Here is a 13,969-nt window from a genome sequence, read left to right as displayed (position 1 = left end):
TTGAGTCACCGCATGCGCGATAACGATCAAAAAACATTCCATTCCGGAAACTACCAATCCGGGCAAGCAAGGGTTCCCAGAAAGAGGCCAACGTTACTCCGGGCGAATACTCCGTCTCATTGGTCAATGACATCACGTCCACAGCCAATCCCATTAGCGTTCCGCATCAAACCAAACCCCGGAGTCAATAAATGAAAAGTGCAACAAGTTTAGTTTGACGCGGCTATTGTTGTGGCCGCACTGATTTCACAGGATATTAGTGAGACGGAAATCGCTATTTGAAATAAAAGTGGTCTGAAGTGGACGTTTCTATCCAGTGAAGAGACTTTCATTCAGGTTTATCGAGCAAGGGCGAGTCTGCGTCTTGCATTCACTTGACCCTTTTAACGGTGCAGGTTAGCGACCTTTCGGATTTTGTGACATTAATTACGTGCGAAGGCGACAAGACGCCGGTAGTGCATGAAAAGGGCTCGACCAGGCAGCAGCAATGGTAAGTTCGGAATGCGACACGTGTTTATCGCTTGGATTTGCATGGAAAGTATGCAGTTTATGCACGAATTTTCGCAGGATATAAATTTTTCCTGCACCCGGCGCCTCCGCCAATTTTCACTTTTGCAAATAGTTTAAATATTATTATTTCATATTTTATTTGACACGCTTATGGTATAACTTTAACAACGTCCAATTTGCCGTTTTTTTCTTGACGTGACCCACTAAATACGAACGTTATAATAAGTAGTACAAATTAACACGGAAATGGAAATGGGGACATATTTTAATTATTTTAATTATTGACATCTTTTGAAATATTTTTTGCATTTTTATTATTATTACAACAATATTTTTGGCAATAAATATTATTTTAATTCATATCTGGCATTTCTCTTAATTCCACTCCACTTACACTGTTTTAGGAACAAAATAATTGTGTTTTGTGTGCGTTTTTATTAAAAATTTGCATGCTTAAAAACCATAAAAAATTTGTTTTAGAAAAGTTTTTTGTATCAAGTTCAAGAATATTAAAAATTTGTGTTTCCTGCACTGATTAATTTTGTTCGCCCGGCGCATCCGCCATTTTGGCGCATATTGCATTTAAGCTATTAACTTTTGCATTGTCCTGCTGCAGTCGGTGGCTCCGTCCCGCGTCGGTAGCCGCATGCAGCAGTACGAAGACGTGGCCGACGATGGCAACACAGCAGATGGCGCCATGAACGGTTCCGGTGGCCGCGAAGACATGGCTTCACCAACGCCACGCAACGATAAACCCCCGAACTCTGTCAGTGCTACCTTAGCAATAGCTGGAAACGGCGCGCATCACAAGAACGACGATTCCGACGAAGACGACGGCGAAGAAGATCCCGATCCTCCACACCCCACGAACGGGGGATATTGGAGGCAGGCAGGGGCGTCAAGAGCACAAAGCCCCACCATGGTGGATATCAGTGACGTTTCTTCGATGATTCCAGCAGCGAGGCCGAAAAGTCGCGTCGATATGGCCACGAGTAGATATAATAATTTGTCGTATTGGAAGGCTAGAAGAGTGTTGTTTTATAAGAATGGAGATCCGTTCTTTCCAGGGATTGAGTTGAGGTTTAAGCCAGGAAGAGATATAGTTAGTTTGGAGTCGCTGCTGGATAAGTTATCGCTACGCATGGATCTACCACGTGGCGCGAGGTATGTTTTTTCCATGGACGGGGATAGGAAATACCGCTTGGATGAGCTTGAAGACGGAGCTTCCTACGTCGTTTCGTCCTATAAAGCTTTCAAGGTAAGAAATCGTTAATTTCATTGTCATGTGCAAATTTCAAGGAAACTCTTTTCGAGTTTTTAGTAAAAGTGATTTATGAATCACGGCGGAAATGAGTGGCGGCATTGAAAATGTCAATATTTTTTGACTTAAAAACTTTTGATAAATCTCTGACACGTGATTATAATGTATGGATATTATATGTATGTATGCTATGTTTGTATGCCATTATGTATGAAGCCTTCATTACTCCATTTAGCGAATATTTTAAAAGAACGTGTAGTGTCGATCAATGTATAGATATGCTATAACTACCACTTTTAAATATTTATTTATTAAAAACCGGCATTTCTAATCCCCCAATCAAAAAAATATTTTCGTTTTTAACAGGTGTCGAAATAACCTGTTGCTACCTGAGCATACACTCTAATAAACAAATTATCTTCACTTAAGATTCTAATCGCAATCAAACAAAACTGCTTGATTTCTTAGTTTCCTTTGTTGTTCAGTTGCTTACAAATTAATAAGCACAATCGTCTACTTTACATCTCTTGGAATGATGGAATTTCACAATTTTATCTTATTGATGGACGAAATACTTCTTGTCCTCGACGGCTTCATAAACATGTTTTGGAGGTTGATTTTTAACTTAAAACCCTACTTCATCAATCACCATAAAAATATGTCCAAACAACGCTCACGAAAACTGGAAATGACTCACTCAACTCGTAGAATAACGAAAGTCATTTTGTTTCTAGAAGATATTGTAGTTCTCTGAAAACAACTAGGGCAATGTAAAATCAAATGACATTTTTAAAATGCCGTTTAGAAAAATATCGACGAATCACACAAATTAATCGTAGTTTAATTAGTCGGTAGAGCATTAAATTATTTAATGATCCTTCCGGAGCGGCAAAAGTCGCAAAGAAATTTGTCTATAATTGGTTTTAATTAGATTCAATTTTTGCATCAGGGACAAGTTCTAAAAAAATTAAATTTATTTGAAAACACAAGTTTCAAATTTTCAAATGCGTTAATTTTACTGGGCACTTTATTTTCACATAATAATTAATCACAAATGTTTAATATATTCGCTAAAATATACCAACATAACAAAATTGATCTGCAATTAATCGAATTATTAAGCAGATTTTAAATTAAAATTTAAAAATTAAATTGCGTCTTACCAAAGTCTTCAGGTCTACAAAACTTTAAACACCTCAATATTAGTACTTCATAAATGAGAGAAAAAAGGAAAAATGAGACTTATTTTTGCCCAAAAGTATTTGAGAAAGTTACAAACTGCTGAAATTATCTATTTACCATTTACATGGTCAATTTTACATAAAAAAGTAGATACAATTGCTTTAAAAAATTTAGGTACGACATTGAGATGAAAATTGAGATAAATTGAGATTTTGCTGCTCCCATTTATGGCCAGACATTTGTATACCCAGGACTCGGCAGAAATACTCTTCAAAGGCCAAATAGCTTGACCTAAAATTATAAATTTAAACCTTATTTTTCCAATTAATTTCAAGGAAAAGCATACCTAGAGAATGCCTAGATATTAAGGAAGTACTTACATCCAATTTATTTTGACCGCTTGGTTTTCCAAAAAAATTTAAAAAGTTACGAACGCAACGCAATGTGTCTACTTTTGTATTTAGATTTTTCTATAAAGCTCGGCACCTCGGCAAGTTTGGACGGACATTTTTTAGATTTTGTAGTCGGCATGTGAATCGTCATTGCAGTGAATCGACGCTTTTCATTCGATTTTGACTGTTTAACTTGAACTTCGGCATTAAGCTAAAGAAAACACAAATTTTAAATGCATCCGGTGAGAGTTTTATAAAAAACAAAAGAGACATTCATTGTTCCATTGGAAAGATTTAAGCCAAAAATATAAATTTTCGAAGCGAAGAGAAAACCGAATTTGTGCATTTAAGACTATCTGGACACTTTTAAGAACTTTTTCCAAGGTAAAATGAGGCGAGGAAAACAATGGCGCAAACAAATTTCTAATAGTTTCCGAAATATTTAGCTTTAAAAATTAGGAAAAATTAAAATCCAAACTTTGATCAGCCTTCACCCAGTTATTTATTGTCGGATCTCAATCCCAGATTTGGAAAATTCTGCGAAAAATGACGTATAATAACGCAAGTTTGCTCCAAAAAATAAGCGAGATATTGATATTAGAAGTTTGGCATAATTTTAGTCATGAATTTTCGCGAAAAGCTGCAATTTTCGACTTTTGGAAAATCTAAGAACTATTTCTTATGTAAAAAATCGCGAGAAGAACGATGCCGCAAACCGCATCTTAACATCTGTAATAGTTTTCGAGATATTGACCACGAATTCTTTCGAACCTTCAAAAATTTGGCCCTTTGGCGACAACTCAAAAATTCAAATGGTCATAACTCAGTTATTTGTTGACGAAATTAAAAAATTCTTGCGGCTTTGGATTCAGCGTGACATTCTGCGTAAAATGAGCTGAATTTTGTTGAGTTTAATTAATTAATTAAACGAGACATTGGCCAAAAACTGTTTTGAAGAGATCATTTTGGGTTGATTTTCAATTACTGTTTTCAAGGTGAAAACGACGTTTGTTACCTTTCTGTTTACATAAATCGAAAGAGAAGCTCGATATCTATCTACTGGCTAAATTTGAGGTTGATTGGGCAAATGGTTTACGAGTTATGGTCAAAAATAAAAAAATTGAAAATTTTTTATTGTTTGAGTCGAAATTTTTTTTCGCGAAAAATTGACTATCGAATTTTGGGCTTTTGATAACTTTTTATAATGTAAAATCAGCCGAAAAAAAGAATGACGCAAACCGCATCTCAATATCTCAAATAGTTTCCGAGATATTTAACTTTAAAAATTAGGAAAAATGAGGAAAAATGATAATCAACTTTCCGAAACTTTGACTGGCCATAATTCAGTTATTTGTTGTCGGATCTGAATTTAAATCCCAGATTTGGAATCTGCGGAAAATTCTGCGTACACTGATGTATAATAACTCAAGTTTACTCTAAAAAATAAGCGAGATATCGATATCAGAAATTTTGCATAGTTTTAGTCATGATCTTACATCGTACATCATGTAAGATTTTAGATTTTTTTATCCTCAAAATTTTGGGTTTTTCCAAAAATCAAAATTTGTCTCTTTTTTAACAATATTTGTTTACTTTTCTTTGCAGACTTCTAACAATTTTAATACTAATCTGAAAAACATAAAGTTATAATAAAATACCTGCCAATCTGCACTGAAAATAACAAAAATAAGATTATAAGGCTCTACGATTTGGAGACAATTTGACAAATGTGACAGTTCTTGGTTTAACATTTTGCAGGAATTGCAGGAGTTCAAAAAAATCACTGAACAACCAATCATGGAGCCGCATTTTAAATTTGGCGCTTACCTCTGCAGGAAAAATTACATTTAAACTTATTGCCTATAATTGTAATATCTCTAATCTTTGCTAAGAAGTAATTTCATGAAATTTGGAATGATTTTCTGGTAGTTTTCATCCGTTTAAGCACAGAACAAACACAATTTGAAGACATTAAAAAATGGTGGATGCGCCAAATTTGTAGGTTTTATTTTATAACTAATTTTTAAATTTAGGAACAGGTTGACTAGGTAAAAGTTCCATTTAAATCTCGACTTTTTGTCAGTCTACAAATTGACCAAATTTGCTTATCGCCCCGTCCACCCTTATTTTGTATATCGGTCACATCTCAAACCCCATTAAAAAGCAGCTGTATAAATCAATAACGCGTTTATTGTTATAAATTTTGTTCAGTTAACTAATACACTTCGCATGAAAGGAAATCGCTCCTAATTTAATAATGATCAGCTTGTCTATATTTATAATTTTTATGATGTCATATAATTTGCTTTTATTTTTGGTGCACCACTAGCAAAGTTTCTACAAGGTAGAACTTAGATCGTCCAGATTGGTGGAGTTGAGCTCTTATTTGGCACGTGACCTCGTCCACTTTATAAGATAAGCTGACCATATGCACGCACGAGTGTAAACACTTGTATTCATTCGCTCCAGAAAAACTCCAACGAACTATAAAAACACTTTCCATCCCTCGGATAAGTTTATTCCATGTATTAATTACAGAATGGTAAATATGTATGAGTAGGACACCCTTCGTTCTTTCAAAGTGGACTATACCTTGCATCGTCGAAAGAAATCAATAAGAAAGTGACGTGATTTCGCTGTTATTGCTCATTTTTATGTTATCCCCCGTAGAATGAAAATGCACATTTCCTTAATAGCCCCGAAAGACCACACCTTATTAAAAATCGAAGAAGAGGTTGAATGCAACTGCTTGCATGATTCGGTCTTTACTTGCCCTAATTCTCCACTGACCACTGGGTTAACTTGTCGTTGCGTCTGATCAAGATAGAGAAAAACTATTTATATCTTCAGCAGACATGGAATTCAACAGATTGAATTTAGCACACGAAACATAAAAAAATCGCCGATTGGTTTTGTTAAACCGAATAAATCAACTTGACAACTGACCTATATTGCATTAATGTCTATTATTATAATACAGCCTCGGGCGACAAAATCACGCAAAACTTCATAAAACTATAACATCCTTGAAACTATTTGGAGGAAGGTCGCAGGACGAAGTGTTTTGTTCCATCATTGATATTACCACTGAAGCTCAACTTGATCCTTCGTCAGTCCGTTTTTAAGACAGATATCAACTTTTCAATGAGCTTTTGCGAGTCTTGAATAAAATCACGAATGTAAACAAAGTTTGGTCGGCATGCGAGCTTTGAGCCAAAGCGCCACGTGGAGGGGAAAGGGAAATGGCGATTTCAAGGACATGCCGCTCTCGCTCCGTTTCCTGAGCTTTGAGGTCAGTGCCTGTCATTAGGGGACACGCTAGCATTTTTGGGGATGTCGGGAGGAATTTTTTCATGAATATGGAGCGAATGCAGCCTTGGTTGTAATGAGAGAATATGTAATTACTTCATGCATAAATAATATTTCTGGCCACCGAATAATTGTATCCACAATTACAAGTTTAAATTCAAGAAAAAGTGACTTAAATAATATGAAATCTGCCTAGACATAAAAAGTGTTTCCTTGTCAACAAGCGCTTTTCATTGATTATAACAAAACTGCCTTTTTCGTTGTCTAAAAACAATTAGAAAATAGTGAGGTTTTGTGACGTTTGAAGGAAAAACGTTTTTTTTTAATTCTTACTAATAAAATATTCATTTTATATATCGTATTTTGTTATGTGATTACAGAGCCGGACAAAAATGCCATTTTTAAGACTAGCGAGAATTAAAACAAACACTGTCCATTCTTCTATTAATTTCTAGTATAAGTCGCACCTGAATTTTGGAGACAATTTGAAAAAAGTGCGGCTTATAGTCCGTAAAATACATTATTAACACAATAATAAATACGTTGTTTACAGCAACACTTCATTCACAAACGATTCCCAAAAATAGCTATTTTTCGGACTCCACTGAGTCCATAAAAAGAATCTTTTTCAGACTCTATCCCAAAACGTTGCCATGTCAACTAATAAAGCATAGTGGGTTAACAAAACAATGAAACAAGTTTTTTAGTTTATTTTAGACATTTTGATGGTCATTATGTTAACTAAAATCCGAAGCACACTATTTTCGAGAAAATATTAATCACACATAAAAGTTATTTTTTCTGCAGAGAATTTTTATATGCGGCAAATTCCTTGTGAAGCCATCTTTTAACCAAAATTGAAAAATAATAAATAATAAGAAATTTATTAGTGTTTTTGGGAGTTTTAACTAAAAAATTATGTTTGTAACACACGCTTCTAAAAAGTTTTGCAGACTCATCTGCCACGATTGGTCCGCAAAAACTGTGTTTTCGGAGATAAAATTCGTCATTATTCATTTATAGAATAAACTAACCTTATAATAATCCACTAGCGAAAAAAATAGTAAAACAGTTCATAAGTGTGAAAAAAGTACATTTAGAAGTTAATTGTGTTTGAAAAGCCTTTTTTCAATTTTAAATCGCAATTATGAGAACCCGAGTCTGAATGAACAGCGCTTTCACCCCCTTCAACATATGCAAATCTATGATAATTTATGATAAAGCGCCACCGCATAAAAATGCAATGAACCCCTTGAAAATAATTTGTTGACATTTTTGCATGTTTGAGTACTCACAAAAACTAGTAAAATTTTTCCAGACGGTGGTTACTCGATCGTTTACCTCAAAATTCTGACCTTGCCTCGATATACAAGAAATCAGGCGAAACTAACATTTCGTTTTTATAATTATGGTGGCCTAATGCGTCTTTTAATTCGGGGGCATTACAACATGTTGTAAATCGTAGTTTTAAGTGCTAATCCTACATAAAACAATAATTTTGATGTTGGGGTGGTTACGAGTAATGATCCATTAGTGAAACCGCCACAAATAGAAGCCGCCAACATTAGGAATGAGACCGAAAAGTGCTATTAATTAGTTTTACTTAACCTACTTCTTTATCACGGACAGCTATTAGAGTCATTGCTAGCGTGCATTTTTCCCATATTTCCTCTCATTACATATGGAAATCCTGCGCTGTCACTAAATATGCAACTATTCACACCACTCATTTTTGTGACAGTAATTCGGGTTTAAACTCATCTTTTATTCATCAGTTTAATGAAATAAATTCCTCCCTTTTAAATCATTTTCATATCATAACTATGACTAATATTTGCCTCTCCCAAATTCTATTGATACTACATTATTACACCCCGCTAATAAAGGTATCAAGAACTCCCCAAATCGATGATTTATTACTCCTAACGCCCTTTCATTTTCTTCGGACTAAACCACTCTGAGATCCTCCCATTTATCATTTCCACGAAAATTCCTAATGAAGAAAAATGCAAATTTGTGCTTAACAAAGTTGTCATCACATTTTTGTCATTAATATTCATTGTGTCCCACTTTTTGGAGTTATATTTCGAAACATTCAGTTTGCGGGCTTTCCATGTTCCGAATTAGCCTGGCGCAGAATTTCGTACTGTCCCACGCAATTTATGACACGAACCTACGTCAGATGCTGAAACTGCAATGACCAGTTCGTGAAGCATTGATTTTGTATAGTAAAGAATACATATTCAGAAGGAAATTCTATAATATATGCACATAAATTACGAAACTTACGTACAAGTATCGTGATGCAGAAACACCCCGTAAACATTTCGGCAAGGCCTTTAAAAATGACAGGTTGTAGTAAATTCAAACAAGGACATCGAAACGTGGTGCAGCGCAATTTCTTTAATGACTCGAAAATGTAGAACGAGATCATTTCGCACCTTTAATTTCTAGGTGAATATTAATGCATACTAACGACAGCTTTAATTACGAATTTACATTTTTTCTTTGTTCGCAATTGGTCCAACACCACTGGAAGTAATAATGGTGGATGCGCCGGGCGAAAATTTCATTCAAAGTTCGAAGGTCCATCCATTTTCTATGCAAATGCCCTTTCATTGCTTCTTCGGTTCTCTAAAAGTCGAAAACACATTTTCCGATATGAAATTAAAGTCGGTCACGATATGCAGCCCCCTCTCAGACCACCCTTCATTTTTGACCTTGAGCTTTCCCCACCACTTCTTCATTAGCACAATCAGTTTATACATTATTTATCACAGTAACAATCGTTCGTTTCAAGGGTTTAGCTCATTCTTTCTTCGTATCCAAACCGATTCGGCAGTTGGTGTTGTTTAGTTCTTTTCTTTAATTATCGTGAAGTTTGAGTTTTACCAATGCTCGATTTTGACTTGGATGACGATACACCCTTCGCTGTAGTGACGGTTCCCGCAATGGTATTGCCGCAGTGATTTTACCAAAAACACGCCAATGTTTGGTCTAATTGCAGGCAGCGAGTTATGGAAAGAAAAACGGAATTTGGTACGCCGCCCCCGGAGGACAAGGCTGGAGTAAGGCGACCAGCAGAAAAGCCTCCATCGTGGAGACAGACGCACCACCCCCAGGTGGTGGCGGTACCATCAAACCCAGCTCTGGCAGGGTAATACGGATCATCAACAACATGGATCACACCGTACAGGTAAATCGACAAATTATAAACAAACTTTTCAAGAAAGATTGAAGGTTACGATAGCACGCAGTTCTTGCATGCGAAGAAACAAATAAAAACCAAGGCGATTATTGATGTTTAAATGTTTTGTTATAGTGTAGGGTCCTTCTGAATCTCCGGACTTCCCAACCTTTTGAGGAAGTCCTCGAGGACTTAGGTCAAGTTCTTAAAATGAATGGTGCTAAACGGATGTATACTGTCTCAGGCCAAGAAGTGCGCAGTTTTTCACAGTTACGCAACGAATTTGCTGATATAGATACTTTTTATTTGGGGGTTGGGAGTGTTGGAGCTGGTGTGGGGGGTGTTATGTTGTCTCCAGTGAGAAGAGCGAGGTCCAGGGCCCCCCAAACTGCAATAGTCGAAGATATGAGCAAACAAAGACGCTCTAGAAGCAAAAGCAGGCCGCGAGCTTTATACGCCCCGGAAAGTGAAATCGTTCGAAACAGCGGTAAGTTTAAACTCATTCTTCCATTATTACGGAAGTTTTTTTCAGATTACACTTTGTTAGAAGTTCTTAAAGAAGAACCGGTTAGAGTCACTATTAAAGGATTAAGGCGAACTTTTTACCCCCCTATTCACCACGCCCCGATGGACAATACTCCCCCTGAAAAGAAAATGCAACTAGAATGGGTGTATCCTTTAAGTTCAAAACCCCTCAGCGCGATTAAACTGATAAAAGAGATTTATTCAACAGTGCATGACTAAGTGCAATTCTTTCCACAACTAAATGTAATTAGAACAGAAACGCTCCTTAACTACCCGCAGCTATGGCTACCGAGGAACCGACTCGCGGCGAAACCTCTGGGTCCTCCCAACCGGAGAGCTCCTTTATTTTGTTGCAGCAGTCGCTGTCATGTACGACAGAGACGAAGAAGCGCAGCGACACTACACCGGACACACTGAAGACATTCAATGGTAACTAACAAAAGTAACTTCTTGAGTTAACTTTGAATCTTCAGCATGGATCTGCACCCCTCTCGCGAAATGGTGGCTTCCGGACAACGAGCAGGACGCAACAGAAAGACACAAGCCCACATCCGCATCTGGAGTACCGAAACTCTTCAGACTCTCTACGTCTTCGGCATGGGCGAATTCGAAGTTGGAGTAGCCGCAGTTGCTTTCTCACAATTGGTACGTCAGAATCGAAGTCTAGGATATAATTAATTTGATTGTGCTCTAGAACGGAGGAAGTTACGTCTTGGCGGTCGATGGAGGAAGAGAAAGTATCTTGTCTGTTTGGCAGTGGCAGTGGGGGCATCTTTTAGGCAAAGTAGCGGTGAGTTTCTTCCACTGTTGAGTTTAATTCATTCATGGGAAATCTGCATAAACACTACGTTCGTGCTGTCTTTGCATAATGAGCTTCTGATATTTGCTGAACGAAAGATTTGGTCCTTGAACTCGAGGTGAACACTTGCAGGGAAAAGTATCGACATTTTAAAGTTTTGCTAATTGTTCAAATTGTTCTGAATTCTCTTGAAGCTTCAAAATTTCCAAACTAAGATTTCTAAAGTTGCTGAATCATCCGCAAGAGTTTCTGTAAAGCAGAAGAGAATGGACGCCACACCTAATAAAAACCTTATAATTATACGTATTTTTAATTAAAAAATAAAGTGTGTATGACTGTAATTACCGGCAGGTCATCGGGAAAAAAATCTAAATTTCCAAGAATTATACCTTCGTGTTTTAATATGCAAAATAATATAACGCGTGCAACTCCAAGAATAATGGCATGTTAAATTTAACATTCGCAGACCCTTCAAGAAGAACTAACCGGAGCCGTGTTCCACCCTCTGGACGACAACCTCATGATAACCCACGGAAAAGGTCACTTAACCTTCTGGAACCGACGCAAAGACGGTTTCTTCGAAAGAACCGACATTATAAAACCCGTAAAAACGAAATCCCCGCCACCAACTCCTTCTAATTTAACAATTTCAGCCATCCCGAACTCTGATCACCGCTCTTCAGTTCGAGCAAGACGGCGACGTCATCACTGCCGACAGCGATGGGTTCATCACAATCTACAGCGTGGACAGTGATGGAGCTTATTTCGTTCGCTTGGAGTACGAGGCGCACATGAAAGGTGTTAGTTCCCTGGTGATGCTGTCAGAAGGAACTCTTCTTTCTGGAGGCGACAAAGACAGGAAGATTGTCGCGTGGGACTCCCTCCAAAACTACAAGAAAATCACCGAAACTAAAGTAACTACCACTGGTTGTCTTCGTTGGATAATTAGCGGTTTTAGCTCGCGGAATCTGCAGGAGGAGTCCGCTCGATTTATCCACAACGTCCAGGTCGCAACGATGGCAACATCTACGTCGGGACAACAAAAAATAACATTTTGGAAGGTTCGTTACAGAGGAGGTTCAACCAGGTGGTGTTTGGCCACGGACGGCAATTATGGGGTCTCGCGGTTCATCCAGACGATGAAGTGTTTGCTACCGCTGGACACGATAAGAATATTGCGCTGTGGAGGAAGAACAAGTTTATTTGGACGCTACAGGTAAAATCGCACGTGGTGATAATTGGTAATTATACTTCTTCAGGTCGCTTTTGAGTGTATTTCCTTGAGTTTCCATCCATTTGGTGTTGCCTTAGCCGCCGGAAGTACCGAAGGCCATCTTATTATCATAAACACAGAGACGGGGACTCTTATTAATACAATTCGCGTCTGCGGATCTCCACTAACATGCGTGGGATACAATCCAAGTACTTCTTTGTTTTCTTAGAATGTTAAACTAACTGGTTGTTGTAGCCGGTGACATGATCGCTATAGCTTCGCAAAATGGAAGCATTTATTTGTTTAGAGTGAGCCGCGACGGATTCTCGTACAAGAAATCGAACAAGATCAGAGGCTCCCAAGCGCTAATTCAGATGGACTGGAGTACCGACAACAATTTCTTACAAACCGTCACTGCCGATTACGATTTATGCTTCTGTAAGTGTTAAAAAACACACTTCTTGTCGTGACGATAATTTTTCAGGGGACGTGAAGTCGCTGTCGCCGGAAAAGAGCCCCATCGCCATGAAGGACGTCAAGTGGTACACCCAGAACTCTACGGTTGGATTCCTAGTTGCTGGAATTTGGAACAACCGTTTCTACCCCATGACGTCCATCATAAGTACCGTCAGTCGCTCGGCGGCTCACGATCTTCTAATATCCGGCGACACGGATGGCTACATCAGACTCTTCAGGTACTAAACAAACAGTTTAACTCGGTCTTAGTAAATCATTGCAGACATCCTGTCTTGAGCCCGAAAGCGGAATACAACGAAGAAAAAGTCTACAGTGGTACTGTGGCATGTGCTCGCTTCTTGTTCAATGATCGCAACGTGGTAACAGTTGGAGGCACTGACGCTGCTCTCATGCTATGGGAACTGACAGAAGAATAGCACAAAGCTGCGTATGTTTATTTGCCGGCGGTGACAAGACGCTTTTCTGATGACTTTGAAGATTCCGATTCGTCTTTTGAAAATTCTTTTGAAGTACTCAACATACGATACTGAAATACGTTTACGGAGAGCACAGAAATACCATTTTCATTATCTCCGCACGAAATTAGATTCCTTACCTGCTTTCCTCGGATTGGGAAAAATCTTGTTAGATCGAAGTTTTTGATAAATAGACGTTTACTATCCTCCTTAGGTTAATTACATGCTTTTAGTTGGAAGTAATTAGAACATTTGTAAAATATAGAAAATGTTATCATTCTTATTGTTTATTTTTTGATATGAATAATACTGATCGTTAAGTGATAATATACCTCAACAGGAAAATGTAAACCATCAAAAGCTTTAACTTGAATACAGAGACATAAATTGGGAGTAACACAACAGGACATCCACCATATTAGATAATTTTGATTGTCTAGTTATAAATACACCTGGAAACTGCCAATAGTTATAGATTTTATTATAAGTAACCAACTGTAGAATAAAGCAACGCATGAATGGCTTCAAATATTTAACTAAACATTTTTAATAAATAGTTTATTGTTATTACCATTAACTCTGTTTTATTGAAACAGTAGGAAAAACGGAAGTAGAAGTCATATCTTGTTGGAAAATCCGCAACCCAATAACACTCCCCA

At 37.5% G+C, this 13,969-nt stretch overlaps 1 protein-coding gene across 3 annotated transcripts; it reads left to right on the top strand.

The window, feature by feature from the left end:
- The first annotated feature begins 401 nt into the window (after nt 1-401).
- Nucleotides 402-13,880, top strand: DCX-EMAP (Doublecortin-domain-containing echinoderm-microtubule-associated protein). Of its 3 annotated transcripts, XM_088045956.1 has the most exons (15): nt 402-490; nt 1,127-1,768; nt 9,662-9,850; nt 9,977-10,328; nt 10,374-10,512; nt 10,646-10,795; nt 10,840-11,011; nt 11,061-11,156; nt 11,632-11,769; nt 11,819-12,079; nt 12,124-12,381; nt 12,425-12,587; nt 12,634-12,816; nt 12,863-13,073; nt 13,118-13,880. In XM_088045956.1, exons 1-15 carry the CDS (start codon nt 488-490, stop codon nt 13,269-13,271), a joined length of 3,111 nt encoding a protein of 1,036 aa, XP_087902082.1. In that variant the 5' UTR covers nt 402-487; the 3' UTR covers nt 13,272-13,880. The 3 variants fall into 3 exon arrangements, with proteins under 3 accessions (XP_087902082.1, XP_087902080.1, XP_087902083.1); XM_088045954.1 differs by having other exon boundaries at nt 9,977-10,512; XM_088045957.1 differs by lacking the exons at nt 402-490; nt 1,127-1,768 and adding an exon at nt 9,449-9,608 and having other exon boundaries at nt 9,977-10,512.
- The last annotated feature ends 89 nt before the right edge of the window (nt 13,881-13,969 follow it).

This window comes from Gnatocerus cornutus, chromosome 9 (assembly GCF_029298725.1).
Source record: "Gnatocerus cornutus isolate USDA-ARS CGAHR chromosome 9, icGnaCorn1.1, whole genome shotgun sequence".
NCBI classification, from domain to species: Eukaryota; Metazoa; Arthropoda; class Insecta; order Coleoptera; family Tenebrionidae; genus Gnatocerus; species Gnatocerus cornutus.
The sequence above is the reverse complement of the archived record's forward strand: the minus strand, read 5'-3'. Positions and strand labels throughout refer to the sequence as shown.

Bases quoted from the DNA above. Each gene is read 5' to 3' on its own strand.
- DCX-EMAP (XM_088045954.1), top strand. The intron at 9,851-9,976 runs GTAAATCGACAA...GTTTTGTTATAG, and splicing joins ACATGGATCACACCGTACAG to TGTAGGGTCCTTCTGAATCT. The intron at 12,817-12,862 runs GTAAGTGTTAAA...ATAATTTTTCAG, and splicing joins CGATTACGATTTATGCTTCT to GGGACGTGAAGTCGCTGTCG.